The sequence below is a fragment of the Phocoena phocoena genome, chromosome 7 (genome assembly GCF_963924675.1).
Source record: "Phocoena phocoena chromosome 7, mPhoPho1.1, whole genome shotgun sequence".
Taxonomy (NCBI): Eukaryota; Metazoa; Chordata; class Mammalia; order Artiodactyla; family Phocoenidae; genus Phocoena; species Phocoena phocoena.
In genome coordinates this window covers 41181042-41202310 of record NC_089225.1, presented here as the reverse complement: position 1 = coordinate 41202310, position 21269 = coordinate 41181042, and the positions used below count along the sequence as shown (strand labels likewise).

General features: G+C 38.0%; 1 protein-coding gene across 1 annotated transcript in view; it reads right to left on the bottom strand.

Moving 5' to 3' along the window:
- Positions 1–6666: 6666 nt before the first annotated feature.
- Positions 6667–21269, bottom strand: part of GALNT5 (polypeptide N-acetylgalactosaminyltransferase 5) — a 36295-nt gene continuing 21692 nt past the window's right edge. Inside the window, exons 5-10 of the mRNA XM_065880875.1 lie at positions 21145–21264; positions 19587–19704; positions 18260–18583; positions 13284–13364; positions 10343–10504; positions 6667–6807 (exon numbers count right to left, since the gene is read on the bottom strand). Coding sequence (XP_065736947.1) covers positions 6667–6807; positions 10343–10504; positions 13284–13364; positions 18260–18583; positions 19587–19704; positions 21145–21264 — 946 coding nt within the window. The remainder of the gene's footprint in view (positions 6808–10342; positions 10505–13283; positions 13365–18259; positions 18584–19586; positions 19705–21144; positions 21265–21269) is intronic.

The window sequence follows — 21269 nt, the reverse complement described above, 5'->3', positions numbered from 1 at the left end:
ACCAGATGATTAACCAGCTATGAAAGATTTTATCAACAAGACTATTTCAGGGTGTGTTCAATGAGTAAATGCTTAATGCTCATGAATGAGGCAATGTAGTTGCAGAAGAGCACTGAAACTATTATTTGGCATTAGTGCCCATCGCCCTATTCCGCCATCTTACACTAAGGCCACAGAGCTTAGTGACTGTAAGTACATAACGGTGATGGGTGGCTGTTTGATTCTTGTAGCCTAAGAAAGACAAGGGTCTGGTTCAGATCTCATGGGGGGATACTTAACATATTTGAAAAGCATATGGGACACATTAAGAACACAGATCGGTAGCTACACATGAAGGTTTACTGCTTTTGTGCTTCAAGGTTCAGGAATGGAAGAAGGACTCTGGTACCTGGTAGGAGGGAGAATTGACTTATTGTGAGAATGCTGGTATTTCTTACATGACTTTTTATTTTCCTTAGATGCTGGGTGAACAGGAAGTAATAACAGCTCTATTTCTCTGTCAATATAAAACTTAACCCTTCATATAATGCTACCTTTGAAGACACAGAATATATCAGACTCTATCTATCTACCTATTAACAGTTTAAATAAAGAACTGTGTCTGACTTGCTCTCAATAAAAGTTTGTGTCCTTGTTTTTGGTGCCTAGATTTTATTTTTTTTAATCTGCCTTTTAAAATTTAAAAGAACCCTTGCATATTAGCAGCTATTGAGACCATCAATAAATACCATTTCAGAAATCAAGAGAACACCTCATTTTAATTCATTTGCATTATTTATTTCAAAAAGGTCTTAAAATGCTTGTATATGAAATTGTAAAAAGAATTTCTGATGGATAGATATGTAATGTTCATGAGACATTTCTATTATTTTTACAGGAACTGAACTATTGTTTTAGATACATCTTAATTCCAACAACTTGAAAAAAATATATATCTTTGTAGTCATTAAGGTAGTACATTGCTGTGAACTATGCTGACACTTTTATAGTAATTGTTTCTACATATTTACATGGTGGAGTACTTTTGGCACACTTTCAAATGGAGAACAGACATTTGAGTTTTTCAAAATGATAGGAAAAACATTTAAAATAAGTACTAATAGAGAATTATGGAAAAAGATGAAACACCAGCGTATCATGAAGAAATATGTCTGGCCATATGAGAAAGGCATTATTTCTTTTAAAGCCTAAACTTTCATTTCTCTATAAAAGCAAGAGGGCTATAAAAAGCAATGTCAAAAGTTACAGCAAACATTTGTCCATATTAAAATATCAGACAGTAACATAATAAATATGAATACCAAAACGTGTACACAGCTCATGAAGAACACAAGGTAAGTAGAACATACAATTGATATAAACACAATGACACGGGTAGTAATGAGCAGTGGAAATCACCCAGATACGTGGCAAACTACAAAATCAAAGCATTTTGTAATTAACCGCCTGCTTGGATGAGTTTTGGTTATCAATTTGTAAAGTAATTGAATTTTTACTTAGAAACTTAAAATTACATATTTGATTTATTCTTTATAGTAAACTTGGTTGGTCAGAGGCAGAAAAACTGGGTACCTAAAAATGTTCAAATTTATTCCAAATTCCTTTCTACTCCATAGTTTCAATCTAGTTTTTCCACTAACAAATATTTTTAGGTAATCAATAACAAATTCACAAATTTAACCTTTGCCTTCCCTTGTTTTTATGCCCAGCTCTTATAGCTAATATGTATAAAACTAGCAACATTTGGGCAGTTGTTTGAAGGAGAAGAATTAACACATATGCATAAACCTAAACTGAATAACAAGCATCCTGATAATTTAGAGTTTGGTTACTCCTTTCGGGTCTGGAAAAAAAATACCCAGAGTGAAAGTCTGTGTGAGATACTTTTGTCCAGAAGGCCAGATGCAGATGAAGCTATGCACTTAAGAGAGACTTAAAAAAAATCCCAAAACAGTTCTTAATTTTTCTTTGTTAGTTAAAACTCTTGGTTTTACTTTCTCTCAGTTCAAAGCATAAAATATAGAAACATACCCATAGCCATATATATATGTTTTAGTTTCAACAGCTAATATAAAGACTTTGTATAGATATTTATAACCAATATCCTTGAACTGGGAAAACCTATCAGTCAATAACAAAATAGAAAATCTCAGTTTTCAAAGAAATTATTTGTTACTTATTTGATGGCAACTGTCGTCATTAGAAACTCAGCATATTAGAAGTTGCTCTATTTGCTGGAAAAAGGAGATTTTTGTGTTTTTGCAAAACAAAGATTCACATAAACTTGAAAAGAGACCCTAACTGTAGTGATAACTATTAGTTGACCCATTAGGTTGAAAACAGAGGCATTAAATCTTAGTGCGGTGGTATTTTTTTCCTTTCTTTCAGGCACGGACACCACCAACACCTGAAATTCCACCCATTAAACCTCATCAGGAGTAGATAATACTTTACATGGCTTATTCAAACCTGACCATGGAATGGCTATTTGCCAAAAATAAACATTTTTGTACATTAACTGTGGTTAGTGTTCCTTTTCTCATTTCAAGGCATCTTGGCTTGTAGCAATTGTTGAGTAAACTTATGCAAAGGTTGTTGTAAAAGCATTATGGTGACAATCTACACATTGGAATGAAAGCTACACAACTTGGTTTTTGTTTTAAATTAAAGGACTCCAGTTTTTCACTTTCCACCTCTGTTCAAATTGAGCAATTTGTCAGCTTTGATTAATGGTTGGGGGAACAAAGAGTTGGTAATATCATTCACAGAGAAGCAATCTCTCTATGTCCACTTCTCCCTCTCATACTTGTTCTAGGAAATGGAAAGGAATATGTCCTGCATGAAGTCAAGGAGATAGACCACTGCGAAGTGTATGAGGATAACTATCCTTAAGCCTACACTTCAGTTGTTTAACAGGGAGGGGCGCAGCCTCTATTTCCTGTCTGTACAACATGCAAGAGAGAGACCAAAGAGGTGTGACTCTATACCAAGGGATTTTAACTGAGCCCACCTGAGTTGTCTGTCCTACTTACAGAAGAAATAGAAAGAGGAGAAGAAGGAGGGGGAGGAGAAGAAGAAGAGAAGGAAGAGGAGAAGAATCAAAGAATCACAGCAGCATGGTTTAGTGAAAGAGGCTCATCTTTTTTTTTTTGAGCCCAATAGAATGGAATCTGGGTTTTAACTCTTACTAGTGGGACGACTTTAGACAATCCCTCTCAGCTATCCTCGTCTGCATAATGAGAATGAAACTCCCCTCACTGAGTTGTGCACAATAGTGAGATGGGGCACAAACAGTGCCTAGCACATAGTAGGTACTCAAAGGTACTTAGTCCCACTTCTTTTCTCTTTACTCCTTGTAATTTCCTTGTTTTTATCCAAGCTCTTGGGGCTTTCTTTTGAGACAGAATTTCTTTTCTGTGTTTGAATGTGAAAGTTAAAGATGGTACAACAAATCAAGATGGTACTATCTGGTGCACCTCAACTCCATTCTCTTGCATGAGAGACCCCTGAAAATCATTCTAAGCCATTCATGAAATGAAGGTTGACTGGAAAAATTGAATTCCTATACACCATAACTAGTATCTTTGCTCCTCTACAGTTCCTAAGGCAATTCTAGAGGCAAGGTGTTAATATATAAGAAAGTATTTCCAAATTAGAGTTCAAAGCTAATGATACATTGTGATCATAGCACATGGTGGTTTTTGCCCTTGTGAATGACAGTTGATTAAATGTTGGCAAGAAGAATTGAGCAAATTTGAGGCTGGTGATAAAAAACAGTTGTATCAACAACAGCTGTGTAATCCTTCAAGCGAGTAGGGTAGAATCTCTAGGTAACTGTTGAAAACAAGAAAAGAACTGTGCAAGCTGGAAGGCTCAGAAGAACTCAGATGGTTTGGTAAATTAGTTTTTGATCAAATAAGTCCTGTAAAATATTATCAACTATGTTTGTGTTCAAGGTAACAAGATGCAGAGACATTTTTTAAAGAAAAGGCAATAACTTAAGCTAATCCAGGGAAAACTCTGAAGTCCCCAAGAACAGAGCCCCCTATTGAGGAACTTGGGCTAATTAAGACCCTAATGTGTCCCAGCCAAGGGTTTATCTTTAGAAGTACCAGAAAACCTAGAGGCATTTATACTTTTATAAAGGTCTTCTGAAAACAAAAATTAGAGGGCAATGTTTAAAAGAATGTTGTTAGTAGATTTCACAACTAGTCAATACTCTTACAGTTAGGTCCATAAGATTCCTAACTACTGCTTAGTTCCTTGCTTCTAAGAGTAATTGAGCAAAAACATGGTAAAAGCTGTTTTAAAAATTCTACCCAGGGCTTCCCTGGTGGCGCAGTGGTTGAGAGTCCGCCTGCCGATGCAGGGGACGCGGGTTTGTGCCCTGGTCCGGGAAGATCCCACATGCCGCGGAGCGGCTGGGCCCGTGAGCCATGGCCGCTGGGCCTGCGCGTCCGGAGCCTGTGCTCTGCAGCGGGAGAGGCCACAGCAGTGAGAGGCCTGAGTACCGCAAAAAAAAAAAAAAATTCTACCCACGAACAAATATGTGATGTATGAAAACAGTTCTTTGTTATATTGACAATATGGATCCAAATATAGCTTCACATATTAAGTATGTCAAGGTAAAGCCAGGAAGAGCATACACTGAACAGACCACAGAAGGTTTTTTTGAGCAAAAACATTCAAATTTCTTCAGCTGGTATACCCAAAGGTAAGTGTATCGAAAACATAATTCATCTTTTTGTGAACAGAGTTGACATTTTTGGTGGAAACTCTTTTTGAATAAAAAGAGATTCTTTAGACTGGCAGAAAACCTTTCAACATTTTTCATTTACACAAAGCATTGCATGAGGCATCCAGCATATTTAGTTTGGTCAGCAACTCAATTAGTCCTTTGGCAACTGACTTGTGTTTTATCCCTCACATGGCTCTGTTTTGAAAATAATTATCTCATTTTCTACTCATTTTCTTATCTCATCTTCAATGTCAATTATTTACATAAAACATCTTAAATATGTTGCAAATATGTAAAACTATTTCCCCTTCCAGCTCTTAGTTATTGTTTTGCTTTTCTGTAATTAATTGGGAGTTAAAATTTAAACGGGAAATCAGAACTAAAGACGCCCAGCTTTACCATCAGCTCAACAGCACAGGTTTGTTTCTTTATTTTAATATTAACAAGAATATAGCATGATTGACCTCCAGAGACCCAACCCTAACAAAAAAATGTATGTATATCTTTCTTAAGAATGTTGTGGAGGAGATTTGGTTAGGCTAGTGGCCCTGTCTCTGGAGATCCAAATTCTAATCCTGATTCTCTCACTAACTGGCCTGGGATTTCTGGACAGCCCACCTTCCTTACCAAAATGAATGCAAAGGATATTAGGATTTCTAAGATATCTTCCGGTATGCCTAAGTATTGTCATACCTAAGATTATGTGCTCAATTTGGATCAAAGAAATATTGGAATTTTCCCCAAATTTATCAGTGTTATCTTGAAGCCCACATCTAGGACTTTATTCTTTTCTCCCCCCCAACCCCACCACCCCATAGAGATGCCAGATCCCCTTCCGTTTTTGGACAAGTCTCAGACAATTTTTTCTTAACTGTCTTCCTAACTGTTTTAACTCATTCTCTTCCCCTTTCTTTATGTTTTCCTCACTTTATTTCTACCTTGAAATCTTTTAGAGCCCATTTTTAGCATTCTTCATCCCTGTGAATGCTGCTGAATCTAAAGTAGTATTTTCACATAAAAGAACTTTAATATTTTTCCGTGCTCTATTTCTGCTTTACTCATTTCAACTCCTCTTATTTGGTCCCACATTAGAGTAGGTTCAATGATTAAATGTATTTTTGGTTACTGCGGTGTGCTGTGACCCAGCCTCTATTTCTCTGCATTTTTTTCTTTCTTTTTTAATATCCACATGAGTCTAGAAGTTACTAGTATGGCCATTTTTTAAAGTGCAATTTAAAAGCACAGAATGAATGGAAACAAGATCCATGTCTAGAATTGAATAAGCATGTGACTTCCTCACTTAAAGTTTTTCCACTGACTCAGATTGGGAAAAACATAATACAGTCATCTAGATCAAAACCCTGCCATCAAGGAGTATTGTATCAATACTATTTCGAACTGTTAGGTAAACATGCATGTAGTTGGGAGGGATTTCACCAAGGTGAAAGCTGTGTGTTTCTGAGGTCTTTTAGCCTAGGAACTCAAGTAATTTTCTTTCTTTCTTTTATTTTTTTTTGATGAAAAATAGCAAATAAAGGATCAGCTTCTCACTGATTATAACTACTTGTGGACCAAAAGAGCTGGTTATGATCAAACTCAGCCTTCATGAGTATCATTGTGCTTCTCCAAGTACTTCCATCTTCTTTTCCAGTTACCTGTTAGATGGCATGTGGAAACTTGAAGGCTTTGTTCCAGCACAGGGTGGAAAGTAGGCAATTCAAAAGCCCATCTAGTGCTGAAGAAGGACTCCAATCTAATGTTGGACTGTTTCCCTGAGTTAACTTTTGGTATCTCAAATATTGTGATTTTTAAAAAATCTTCCATTCAAATGTTATTAATTTTGAACTAGCATGGAGAAATAGTCACCAAGTTCATTGTCATAGTCACAGTGTCTAATAGATTTACTAGATAAAGACGTCAGTTCCTCCTCAGTCTTCATAATATGTTTCAAATTTCCACTTTTGATATGGCTTCACTGGGTCACAAGCAGCAACTTTCAGGGTCTTCTGAGAGGAATTTCCTTCTAAGCATAACAACTGGTGATAGTTTCCAAAAACAATGTGATTCACCTGGAGAGAAACATGATCTGAGAATGAGCCACAGACTGAATTTGACAATCGTGTTGTAAGAAAATGAAAACCAATAAAAAATTAGGTAATTACATTTTTGATTTTTCAGGAATTCTCCTGAACAAAATTAATAACATAAACACAGGTTTTAGGCAGTATTAAGTTTGTCTTTATCTCAAACTAAGTTCTCACATTCTCCAAGCTACAAGACTTTTAATTCTTCATGAAGCAAAAGATGAATTTTCTGATGATATGGCTGATAACTATATTATTTAAAGGAAATAATTCCAGATGGCATTTACTATATTTGATCGCTGGCTGCCTCACTGCTGGTAGTAAGAAAAAATACACACCATTATAAAAAGTGTGTTAGTTAATTTCTTAAGTCTGTGACTTCGAATGCAAATTTGGAATAAGAAGTGCTAGAAATGATGTATTTTATTTAAGAGTTTCCTATCATGATCTCTGAGAGTACATAATGCCTGATGTCCAGAAAGTCCAGACGTGATTAGAGAAAGTCATAGGTATTTCAGAGGTTCTATTATTGCTTAATATTTATTGAATGCCCTAGAAATGGTCGATAACCTACTTAGAACTTGCTCATGGGTTTATAATTTTTTCACTTACCAATCCTCTCAATTACCCATGACTGTGACAAAGGTCATTCTAATTTTATATATATATATATATTTAATTATATATATAATATATATATATATGTTGTTTTGAAATGCTTAAAAAATTTATCAAACAGGGGTGACTTCATAATAATTTATTTTAGAGATGGTCTTACAAAAACAATGTCATCCTTATAGGATTTTGGGAATATGATGCTTGAGTATGCTCAAGATTTTGTAAAAGAGATAAAATTGAGAAGATCATTCTGGATTTTCTACAATGTTCTGCTCGTGTGTTATAAAGAGGTAACTAAATAACTTGTCCCCAACAAAAAACACAATGTGGAAACCGGTATTGGAGGGGCATTCTATATCCAAATCCTAGACGCCACCTGTGAGACTTTTCCTTTTTGGTGTCCACAGTTCACAGCATTTGAGGAGGGCTGACCTAGAGGACACCTTTTAAATGCAGATTCAGAAATGTATAATTTTAATAGCTCACTAGTATCCGGGGTCAAACTCACTATCACCCTTCCGCCTTCCATGAAGCTCTCAATGCCTAATGCTTTCTAAAAGAAGAGACATGTTCCTGTTATTCATAGTCTTATTCTCCATTTCTTTTGTTTTTTAAGACTTATACATCTTGGGGGACCTAGGAGGTTTAGTATGAAAACTACCAAAATACTGAAAAGAGAAGAAAGATAATTGTCAAGATATTCATCTCCATGACATCTAGCATCATGAAAAGGGGAACCCAAGGCAGAAGGCAGCTATGTAACATGTTACAAAGTCATAGGCACAAACGAGGTAGGGGAACAGCTTTCTAATTTTTGCCAGCTTAATTAAATTACCTTATTTACAAATTGGCTTACCATTAAGGAGACCAGTGTTGGGCCTATATAAAAATCAGCGAATAAAGGCCTAAGTTCTAAGTGGGCCCAATCCAGTTTATAAGTAAGCCCTATGTAATTTAAGGACTGTCAGCTCCTAAATATTTTCTCACCAGCCTAATATCTTTTCTGATAACAGATTCACTTCTGAAGATGAGGAATGTATTCTTTTTCTCATCCGCAATCTCAATATTTCCCCCTTTCTCTCTCCCTCCCTCCCTCCCTCCCTCCCTCCTTATCTATCTATCTAATCTATCTATCTATCTATCCATCTACCTATCTCTCTCTCTCTCCCTCTCTCTCTATCGCTCCTCTTTGCCACAGGGTTAAGAAAGCAGAAGGTAAGATGTCATTTATTCAATATGTGTTTACAGATTTTCTTAACACTATGCAACGTGAAATTAGCAGCTCACACACTGGTAATTCCTAATTTTTCTGAATAACTCGATAATAACCATCATCACTAAAAAGAAAAAAATATTGTCCAGAAGGAACTGAAATATAACAGGGATGATCTATAGAAAGAAAGATTGGAGGAGGTGTTGCTTAGGTCCTAATTTTGATCCTGAGCAGGAAGAAAAATGTCATGAAGAGAACAGTCACTGGCTGTGACATCAAAAAGAATGGAGGCGCTCCAAAGAAAAAAGTGTGCTTACTTCGGGGTTCATCCCTGAGCAAAATGATGGTCTCGCATACTCAATGCATTCAGTGGATTTGGTGGCTACCTGCTAGTGAGATAGCAGAAAATTTGAGAAGGCAGGCTTGAAATTATTCCTGCTACTCCAAGATCCTACACCAAAGCTTATGACTTTGTGTCCTATTAAAATATAATTGGGGAAAACAGAAGACTTTGAGAGTGAATAGGATAGAGCACAGATGTTCTGGTAAATATTCACAACTGGACCTCTGGTAAAACACCCCCGATTTGTAGTGTGAAATAAAATTCATATTTATGGCAAGACAAGAAAAATTTAAACATAAAAATTCTTCTCTGCCCTTTGGTCTCTCCTCTCCCCCATCTATGCATTGTGTCTCCGCATTATGCATTGACCGAACCTCCCCCATCAGCAGGAATACCTGCTCAACCATAAACAACACATTCTAGCATCAACAACTCCTTAAAAGAGAACGGTCCTTCCTGATCTTGTGAAGGGTCACATGACCCACCACGATGGCACTTAAATCTGGATTGTGTAAATTGTCAATAATTCGTTATTTAATGTGCAGCCCTGTGTCTCAAAAAATTTATATGAACTGTGTCTTGACTTCTAACAGGCAGAACAGTTCTCAGAGCTTTCTGAGATGCTCTTTCCGGGTTATAATCCTCAAATTTGGCTCAAATCAAATTTTCCAATTCTTTCTTAGATCGACTGGTTAATTTTTTGTCCACAGTAGCATGGGTATAAATACTTGCATCACGGCTGGTTTCAAGTTACCAATGTGACATTGCTGAATGTGAAGTTGCCAAGAGCTGTGCACAGCCAGCTCCCCCAGGCTGGTTGGAGCTGGCTCCAGCACCCGCTCAGAGCCTAGGCCTCTGGGAACCAGAGGGCATGAGAAAGTCTCTCTACGTGGAAAGGAGGCAGGATGCGGAACCAGGTTCACACTAAGTGCAGGGCTTGTAGGAAGCACACTGTGTCTCACTTTTACCATATACTGTCCCTGTAAACTTTCCTGGTAACCAGTGAGAACCAATTCTAGTCTATACACCTTTCTTCTGGCATTATTAGTTGACTGAAGCAAATGACTTTTAGAAACAAAGATGACAATAGCAATTTAACCAAAAGAACCTGGTGACTGTTCTATTTAAAATAACTGATTTGAAAAAAATTTTGTGAAAAGAATAAAAAAAGACTCGACAATTTATCGAAAATATCTGTTTATCTCTCTGTATGAACTTTCACACTGTCTCTATTGTCCCAAACACATTTAAGGCTTCTGATTGAGAAAGCTGACAATGAGGGTTTTATGTCCCATTTAATTGAAAGCTGGATTTGTGGTAAGCAACAGGTGCAAATATTCTCTTACCAGCTCTGGATGAAAGACGGATGTTGATTTATGCAGCCATTTTAGCCCTTTGTTTCTGTTATCACAAGGGTGCAGCCTCAGGGCTCCGTTATCAGGGAAGGGAGCTAAGCACCATTCTCCTTGTTTAATAAGTCTTAACCAGGTGTAATTAAATTGTTGAAGCTGTAGGTGAAATGAATAAGAAGGTGACTTCCAATGGCACACACAAGTAGCAGCTTTGTCAAACGTTTTTGTTAGCAATGCTTAAGAATATAGGCACTCTAGTCAGATGTTCTGTGTTCCAATCCTGGTGTTGCCACTTTCAATTCTGATCATGTGGGCATATTATTTACCCTGTCTAATCTCATTTTTATCAGTTTTAAGTTGGATAGCTATAGTGTCTATCTCAAAACCTTGGGGTAATGACTCTCAAGTGTTGAGCACACAGTAAGGCCTCAATAAGTGTTAGTTGCAATAATAAAGAGTATTTAGTACAATTAGTATGTATCTGCGAATGGATGTCATTTTAGGTGTTCTGAATGCCAGACTACCTTGGTGCTTGAAGTATTGGAACAGTCAAACCACCACATAATTTAGGCCCCTGGCCATTGGGGCTACAGGGAGATCCAAGTCACAGTCCTAAATTACTTTGATGGGAATTATTATGTTTCTTTTTTTTAAGACTAGACATTTGGACTCCTAGAGGCTTTGTTCTATTATAGGAAAGGTTGAAAATCTTTCTTTGCTGGTAGCATAAGGAATCACCAGTTTGCTACTGTGTCAGCATCCCCCAGTTCACAGGAACGGCTCTTGGAGATGTCCAGTTTTGGGGAGTCGCCAACTGTATGTCTAAAATAAATACTGTTTTAGGTAATGGAACGATGTTTTTAATTTTTATAAATATTTCTCTCCAGTTTTCTTACAACCTAGTACTGTCTGCCTGGTCATTATACTCTAAATGTCTAGGTGTGTGGGAAATTTGTTGTTTTGCACCAATGTAAACATATTTTAAGAAAATAGACTGCTGGTAAAATCTACCTAAATACTTTTATCTAATGAATCATTTGTAATGTAACTGAGATTTAACTTAGATTATCAAGTATGTTATTGTGTTAGAACTCTCCATTCAAAGGGTAGTACCTGGACCAAAATTAGCATCTCCTGGGAGCTACTTAGAAACGCTGAATCTCACTCCCCACTATGGACCTATTGAATCAGAATCTGCATTGTAACAAACTCCCCAGGTGATCCGAGTACACATTAAATTTGAGAAGCACGAACATGTCATAGTACAAGGATTTATGTGGCTACTAGGGGACGCTAACTCTTACCTTGAAAAGGGACATTTAACTGGTAGAAAAGTTAATAACTAAGGAGACATTTTAAGTAAGGTGACGGATAGGGCTTGATGGTTCAATCCTAGGGTTTTATTCCTTTTGAGCTTTTTTGGATGAATGCTACAGTCACTGGCTTAATATTAAGCCTCATTAATTCTGCTAAAAATAAGTTAACTTCCTCCATGTTCCTTTACTTTTTATTACTCAAACCAACCAAAAGAAGCAGAAGCTAAAAATGAGTAACAAGACAAAAAGGAAGATGGGCGTTTGTGAAAAGCAGGGGCTCCATGATTCATACTTTTTGTCTCCTAGCATCCCTTCGAGACTTAGTGGTTATTGAGAACTTGGGTTTTCAGATAAAATACTGGTTAATCAGACACAGAAAGTCACTATAATGATGAGTCTTGAAGGATTGCATTAGTTAATATTTTACTTTCATATAATTTGGACTGCTTATGGTTTTGTTTTACAATTTACTACTTTATTTCCTCTTTGAGTTGTTAATACATGAAAATTACTTCTTTCAATTGATTTTTGACACTTTTCTCTTTCTTCCGTCTCCTCTTTCCTAATTAAGAATGAATTCCATTAGCTTCAAGTTTATGATCCATAGCTGAATTATAGCAGCTTTGAATTAAGAGGTAGAGATGGGATGTGCTTGAAAATACAAGCAATACCTCTAAGTCAAAGCAAAGGAGTAAGTCTTGGCAAGCCTAGATTCTCATCACAAAAAATTTCTCTGTCAAAGAATTTACCTGCAATTTTAGGGGGTGAGTTCAACTCTGGAATGTATGTTCCTGTGAGTCCTATTTGGTACCCAAACTGATAACTGTCCCCACAGAATGAGTTGTTAGGAAACATATGTTGGAGAGGGAGGTGCCATCACTCAGAGTTCACCTCCAGCTCTGCAGAGTCCTTGCTCTGGTCTCCCTGGCCCCACTCCCTCCCCTAAATATTGTGCTCTGAGTTTGTTGAAATTTTGCTTAGAGTTTTCCGCCATGGATCATGAATTGTGCAATTTGTATTACTCCCTTAAGATGTAGGATAACGTGAGGGGGGGGCGGGAGTGGAATCAGAGAGTAAAATTGCTCCCTTAGATTAATTATTTAAAAATATGTACCATCTCTATTTTCTTTATCATTTTGTCTTTATATGTAATGAGTTACTTTTCTCATTTTTGTTTTTATTACTATAACAGTGAAAGTTTGTGGAGCAGCAAGTGTTAGATATTCTTTTACAGGCTTCACATGTGTTATCTAATTCCATCCTCACACCAGCTTTGGAGTAGGCACTATTATCACTGCCATTTACCTAAGGGTTAAGAAATTTGCAGTTGACACGTTTTTTACAAGTGATGGAACCAGAACTGGGTCCCCGGTGGGTTGACTACAGTATCAACTACAGTTGACCTTTATTCCCTCAGTCACTGTCTTTTACATTTAGAAGTGGACCCTGTTGTCACCAACCTTATCATTACACAGAAATGTAGAAACTAATTATTGTTTCTGTAGGTGAAAATGAATTTCTCAAGTGAATGATGAATGTCATACCCTGCACCTATCAACTACACCTGCACCTACTATCAACTGTACCTACCATGAGAGAAAAAACCCAGCTCAGCGTACCTTGCTGCTCCCATCACAGTCTTCCAGAATGGCTGTGGTGTTTTTGATGGAAATACATTTACCCAAGGCCTCATTAATAAGCTAGGAAGCAAAATATAAAACATGCGTTAAGAAAAGATATTTTAAAGTACAACAAGACATTCAGAAAACACAGAACATAAAACTATAATAGGGTTAAAAGATAGTTAAGTTAATAGCATTACTTAGCACTATACAATTTTATTGGTTGCTGTTTCTAACAGAGACATAATGTAATCTTGCTAAAGTACAGCTTCAATCTGTCAATTTAGGCCTGTGATTCAGCCACAGAGCCAACAGAGGCTCTTAATTAACCCTTGCCTGGAATGCTGAATAGGAAAGGAGAAAAAGGTGGCATGAAAAGTAGTTATTTTCTTGTCTCAAGTTTGTCTGATGCATATATTAAAAGTCAATGCACATACTTGCAATTTAATCAAACCAGTGGTTATGGGCTCTGTTCCCTGGCTGACCCCTCCAAGCTATTCGACTGCTTAGGTACTGAATCATAGATAAATTGAGTCCTTCAAAAACAGCAGATTCCAGCTGACTCCTGGTCAGAATCTTCCTAATGACTCAGGCAAGCTACAATTCATTACAGGAAAGTCACGCAAGTTAATACAGAGCAAAGCTTAAAGGCATTTTCTGGCAGGCCCCCAGGTTTTTAATGGATTTCTAAGGTCCAGTATGGAGGCAGCTTTCTATAAGTCACCATTTAATGTGGAAAAATATTGATTCCCATGCTCCCTTTGACATTCTGGGCAGGTCTAACGAGATGGTGGGTTAATAGCACAATTTGGGGGCTTCCCTGGTGGCGCAGTGGTTGGGAGTACGCCTGCCGATGCAGGGGACACGGGTTCGTGTCCCGGTCCGGGAAGATCCCACATGCCGCGGAGCGGCTGGGCCCGTGAGCCGTGGCCGCTGAGCCTGCGCGTCCGGAGCCTGTGCTCCGCAACGGGAGAAGCCACAACAGTGAGAGGCCCGCGTACCGCAAAAAAAAAAAAAAAAGGAAGAAAGAAAAAAAAGCACAATTTGGACTTAGATATCTAGAAGAGCTGTGGAGAGCTAAGTGTCTACACGGGGAAGCCCCTTGTGCTGGGTAGTGGGGAGGTCTTTGTTGCCAGGGACTCCATTTGTGTCCTTTCTGTTCCAGGGCGCCTAACAAAGAGCTCTAACCCTGGAGCGCTGTAGGACGCAGGCTATGTAGCTCACAGAGTTGCCAGACTTCATAACGCAGTGTTCAGTGGGTTGGTTCTCACTTTTACATGCATAACTTTTCTTGCGAGAAAGTTAAGGGGCATCTTTAGGGTCCAGAAAGTGCAGGAAAAAAATGTAAAAACAAGAGGGAAAATTGCAAATGCTGGCAAGCAGGGGACCAATAGTGAGCATGGATAAGCCAGAGTTGGAATTGAGGTCGTCCGCACATGATGGGAAGCTAAAAAGTTAGACCCTCAGTGGAATGGTGTACTGGGAAAAAACAATTTACCCATTAGCACAGGGGGACAAAGGGGAAGCTAGGTTCTCCCATGGGAATCTGAAACCTTACATCAACCTTCATTTTGGTTTGAGATGCCCACTTACACCACTAGCATTGGCTAGGAACACTGATAGAACCCTCAAAGCACAAAAATAAACATCAAAATCTACCAGTTTTGTTACCTCTGGGGTGACTGGCAAGCAAACCATTTCTAGAAGAACAGAATCTCCATCAGAAATCCTCAAAGGAAGCTCTATTCACAATTTAAATTGTGACTAGACAATGACAAGTTTGGGAGGAGACAACCCATCATTAGTAAGTGGGAGCAGTCAGAACCTACAGAAGGAATCCACCACCATGAACTTCAGAGAAAGGGTTAAAAAATAGAAGTACACAGAGATAGAATACTCCTGGAGTTGAAAGAAAGGAAATGCTGTCCCAATTGCTCTCTGGATCTTAACAGAAATAAATATAAACTCCTGTACTTGTAGATTATGCAGAAAATATCTTATCTTCAAATGAATTTGGAAAACTCTGGCTTCAGTACAGTTGAACAGGTTGCCTTACTCCAGAACTTCTCAGAACCTTCGGTACTGAGTGCAGGTTAATGTTTAGCTCGCGGCTCTGAAAGGCAATGTGGTACGAGAGTTTGCCAAATACATTTGACCACGGAATCCTATTTCTGACTGCACAACTAATAACTGCTCAGAACAGTGTTTGGGAACGCCTGGTTTAATTGATTTCTTTGTATTTATTTCTCACAATCCCTTCTTCCAAGCACTGAAAGGCTTAGAAAGAGAGAAAACTTTTCTATCCCTTGCCTCCCCTCTCCCACTTCATATGAAGATCTGTTTCCCTTCCCTTCTTCTGGAAATTACTGGAGAAACTGCTTTCCTTCATATAGGAATGGTCTATGAAGTGCTAAGGAATTGTTATTCTTTATCTCATTATGAATAGTTTTGAAAACTGGTTTTTAACTTTTGATTTTTTAAAAATTATATCCATGCTTTTATTGTAAACCATGTCAATCTTTTTTTTTAAATTAGGAAGTACACAAATTTTAAATTATCCATTTTGAATTATTTCATTTCCAATTTAGGAGGTGGGAGTTCCCTATGGTTTATCTCAGAGTTGTTAAACACTAGGCTAGAAGCTGTTTGCTGAGTTTTATCCAATATAAATACGAATTATTGGTGAGATTCTTTTACTTTATTATTTTCAAATATTTTTGGTTCAGTGAGAAAAGATTTGTTCTTATTTTTAAAAAGTCAAACTTTCCTCAGTGTGTAGGTTTAAAGAAGGGAAAAATATGGAGCAAGTAAAAAAAAAGCTGTGGATTTTATTTTCTTGGAACTTTACACGATTATCTATCCAAAATAATGGTCTAGTTAATCTTACTCTGAATTGCCTGGAGAAAGGTTTTTTGTTTGTTTGTTTGTTTGTTTTAATAGTAATAATACTCCCTACTGGTTGCTTCAGAAGGGAGCAAATGTCATTTTATTAAAATTTGTCTAAGGAAGGCAGCAAATAGGGAGGAAAATAGAAAGAATTTGTTAAAATCATTTAAAAAATATTTTCCACATTTTGTTGTATTAAAGCTCAGGCATCAGCAGAAGGCTGTTTCATTAGGAGAGCTCTTCAAAACTTTCATGGGAACTATGATACAAGCTAGCCTCAAAGAGGAGCAAAAGATAGTTTTTTAGTTCCCTCTGGTGGTTAAAGTTCAGTAATGCTCTTGCTGAGATTCTGTGTTGTTAGCACAGGAAAAAATTACTACGGTGATAATTTCTTTTTATTTTATCCTGCTCAGGAAACAGAGTCTTAAAAATGTAAATTTATTTTACAAGCATATTATTTGAACAGTGTATTGACCCAGGTTATTCTTCCTAATGAGTTATCTAAGATAAAATATCAGGTTGAACCATCTGAAGTAGCGACTATTGCATTTTGACCTACAAAGGTGGCAATTATGTCGTACACAAACAGGTTACGTATACTTATTTGTTAGTTGAATTTTATAAAAGCAGAACAAATTCTCAGACTGGTTTCCTCTCTTTCTCACTTTTCTGGGATCTCCTTTACATCATCAAGGGGAATGGCTTTACTAAGTGTCTTTGTTATCAGGAGATTTCCTAGGCAGAGAAAGACTGGGTTTGTACAATCCATTTTCTAGGGAGAACTGAAAAAATATGACCTAAAAAGAGATTAAAAATTACTGGAGAAGACCTCTAGGTCAAGGCTTGACTAACCATCTCTAAACCCAGTCTATGGTAAGTGTTCTCATATCTTGTCATCTTCTTCAAATTAAGCCTTGCTCCTAGAATGGTTTTGAAATGGCTTTTTTTTTTTTTTGCATTACGCGGGCCTCTCCCGTTGCGGAACACAGGCTCCGGACACGCAGGCTCAGCGGCTACGGCTCACGGGCCCAGCAGCTCCGCGGCACGTGGGATCTTCCCGGACCGGAGCACGAACCCGTGTCCCCTGCAGCAGCAGGCGGACTCTCAACCACTGCGCCACCAGGGAAGCCCTGAAATGGCTTTTTGTTTGTTTGTTTTCTCTCTGATTTTTTTTAGAGTTTCTCTCCTTCCTTGACTTTTCTTAGCTTTGTACTCTATCCAACCTATCAAGTTTGGCTTCTTTCCTTTTGGTATGTTACCTTGTGCCCGGAATTTTCCCTGCTATTGTCTGACAATTTCTGTTATTTTCAATCCCTCTTTGAAATCTCTAAAATTCTAATTAAATGACGTCATGCCATTGCTTAACCCTACTCAGCAACTTCCAATTACATTCTGAAGAAAGAGAGAGAGAAAGAGAAAATCCTTACTCTGCCCGCAAGGACCTGTGTGATGCATCTCCTTCCTCTCTCTTCACCTTCATCTGGTGCCATCCTTCCCTGCTTCACACCCTGATAACAACATCCATCTTCTTTCCAGTTCTTGAAATCCTCAAACTTTCACCCGTCTTAGAGTTTTTGCACAAAGGGCATCCTCTGCCCTCAGCTCTCTTCTTTACAGCTTGGCCAGCACTTGGTCTTTCAGGCCTGGCCTTCAATGTCTCCACAGAGTTTAGTATTCTAAGAATAATTCATGACCTGTGGCCAGTTCCCTAAATAAAAGCTATTATATTTTTTATTTACAGTTTACTTGCTTATTTGTTTATTATCTTTCTATCCTACCCAACTTTAAGCTCCACAGAGAAGGGATCAAGTCTACTTCATTCATCACCCTACAATCCAGTTCTGAAATACTGCCTCGTTTCTTGACACTCAGTACGTGTTCGCTGAATTAATCAATGAGCATGGCCGCCTGGAAGCCTTCCTCAAGTTTACCCAATGTATGTAGTCCTCAACCACGCTTGGTCTCCTCTGCACTCATATTTGCTGTTTATTTATAATGTAATCATTCATTCTTCCCCATGCATTTTCAAAAGGGTTTTTGCATTGTCTTTTGACGAAGTCAGATTTTAAATTGCTGCTTGAACTTACCACGCCACTTGCCCTCACTATGGGAGCCTTCAAGTCTGGAAAAACATTCTCCAAGTACCACTTGAAGCTTTTGCATTTTAGTTTCTTTCGAAGTTCCCGTTGCTGGGTGAGGTTTCCGACATCTAACCCTTGGTCTGTAAGGTGATCCCCATGGCCGTAGAAGAGCTCCTTGTACTCATCAAGCCAGACCTCAGCCACCCTCACCAAGTTCCTCTCCACTGTCTTCATCCGGTCTTTGGGGAAGGAATATGGATTGTCATTTCGGAATATGTGGCCCACTCGGGAACAGGGAATGATCTCAATTTCGCCACCACACATCCACACCTGGAACAATTTGATGATACACACCAATTATCCAGTGATTGCCCACAAATCGTGGGCAATTAATGACAAGAAGCCACCCGGTAACTTTTTCCCCCTGTTGAAGTACTACTCTTCACTTCTGAAATCCTTTTCAACAGAAAATCAAACTCAACAGGTTTATTTAGTTTTGTATATTGCTGTGGGCCATTTTAGGGTTATTAAAATATATACTTTCTCTTTTCCTATCCTGTATAAATCTTGTTTTTTTCCTAAAAAAATCCTAACAGAATCCCAATGTATGAAATATGTAACATGAGTTCCTGCTTTAGTCAGATCAAGGAAAGGAATATATATTTCCTTTTTTTTTCAATGTCCCCTTCTCACATCTTGGAATGAGCTGTATGACTTGTGGCCACAACTGAAGACAAATCTTCCTGATCAAGAGCTCAAAGTAATACCCCTGTTACTCTATACACCCCTCTCCATAGGAAAGCAGGTGCTTTGGGTGCTCTCCACTATGGCTGCTGCCACCGCTTTCTCAGGTATGAACCAATGGTTATATAAATATCCAGAGTTATATGAGACGTCCTAAGATGCTGTACTATCGCCTGTTGGTGGCCTTCCCTAGTGGCTCTTTTTATCCTTCTGTCACTTGTGTTCTCCAAGATGGCCCGTTACTAAATAATTCCATTATTTCTAATATATTAGAAAAACCTATGAGAGTCATTTTGTGTCAAGTATGCATCCCACAGCATTTACACTGAATGGCAGACAGTTATTTCCCCCACATTCAGATGCAGAAACCATGTTGTGAAATATGAGGGAACTCCAATAAATTTCATGAGAGTTATTGATTCTTCCAAATTCAATCTGGAATATGAAGACATTAATCCAGAGACCTTAATATTTCTGTGAAGTTTCCTCCCAGAGATAGTAACATATCTGATTGTATTAGTAAAATGAAACTGTTTAAAAATGATAAACTCTTAATTGTAAAGAGAATTTGTGAAACACTTGGTGATACCTTGAAAGAGAGCTCCATATTTTCTCCACCCCAAACGTCGAGCCCAGGATCATATGTTCCAAGTTCAAAAAAGTAATTTTTATCAATAGAAAATAATCCACCTGCCATGACGGGGCATCTACAAAAAGAAAAGTTGTTTTTTTAATCTCGCATGTCATGGGAGCTCAACTTTTAGAGTGGGTTCCCTACTAGGAGGCATTTTAGAATATTTACCAAGTATGAGGAGGTCTTGAAAGAAGTCACACATAGCATCTAAGTGACAAATTCCCTGGTTTATGTGACAGAACTTGATTAGGGTCAGCGAAGATGGGGCCTGGAACTAGGATTCTTACTTGTCCTTTATGCCCTGACACAATTCTCCAGAGATGTTATTTTTAATAACAGTTATTTAGTGCTGTTTAGGGAAGACCCGGCAGGCACTGCTGTAAGTGTTATATATGTATTAACTCAGGCCTCACAAAAATCCTGTATGTAACACTAAGAAACTACAACTCAGAAAAGGTAACAAAGTTTCCTAAGGTCACAGACTGGTAGGCTGTACATCTGGGGTTCAAATTTGGGTGGTCTGGCTTGACTCTATGATTTCTCCCCCGCTATACTGCCTCAACTGTACACAAACTTTACTGACAGCTTGTTATGTGGCAAACACTTTTTAAAGCACTTTATATATAGTATTATCTCATTTAATTCTCAAAACAATCCAAGAGGTAGCTACTTCTGTTAGTCTTAAAGTAAAAATGAGGAAACAGAGACTCAAAGAGGTTAAGAAACTTTTTAAAAGTCACCACTAGTACCTAGTAGAGTTCAGATTTAAACCCAAAGGGTCTGACTCCAGAGCCTTCACTGCTGTTATTGGTCATGGGGAACAGAAACTACATTTGAGTCAGCAGTCAGACAAGGCAGTCATCACTTCCCATGGTGGTCACCAAGGGCTCCCCCTGCTCTGCCTGAGACTGGCTGAGTGCTCAAACTGCAGGTCTAGACTTTGGGGGAAGTGTTAGGAAGCTCCCACCACTTTGGCTTCAGGTCTAACCTGTGTTCTTCAATCCAGTTTCTCCAGCAATAAAGCCCCAATTATAATTCGCATCCAGCTTCTGTGTCTATTTCTCAATTTATTCACAGAATTTTGCACCCTTCCCATAGAAAGTACAGGATTAGACTCAAAAAGAATTAGAATGATATCTCTATTACTATTATTTACTCTTAATTTTTACTCATGTTGACTTTAATATTATGTGTGATTATATAGCATTTATGCAGCACATTTAAGTGGCTTATATTTCTTAGTTTGCAAATCCCAGAGAACAGGAGTAGTGTTTGTGAATTTCCCTGGTTCAGGGCTGGATAGGGTGCAATAGCCCACTGAAAAGGTGAGTTTTTGTTGTGGGAAACTAACGTCTCAGGAAAACATTCTTTGCTTTTGGTCATTTATTGGCTAGAACTGTAATTCTTGGTGTTCTATAGACTGACAGCATATACTTGTTTTGTGGAATTGCTTCCTATGCCTTTATTAAAAAGATATATGACTCCTTCCCAATCTTAAGTTTCACACACTTACCTTATTATATCAGTTTCTTTGATTTTGTTTTTTGCAACAACGTCTGGAGGAATTGTTCTCCAACCAAAGTTCATTGGCCACACAAAGATGCCTCTCTGAAAGTTGTCCACTGTCATGTAACTAGT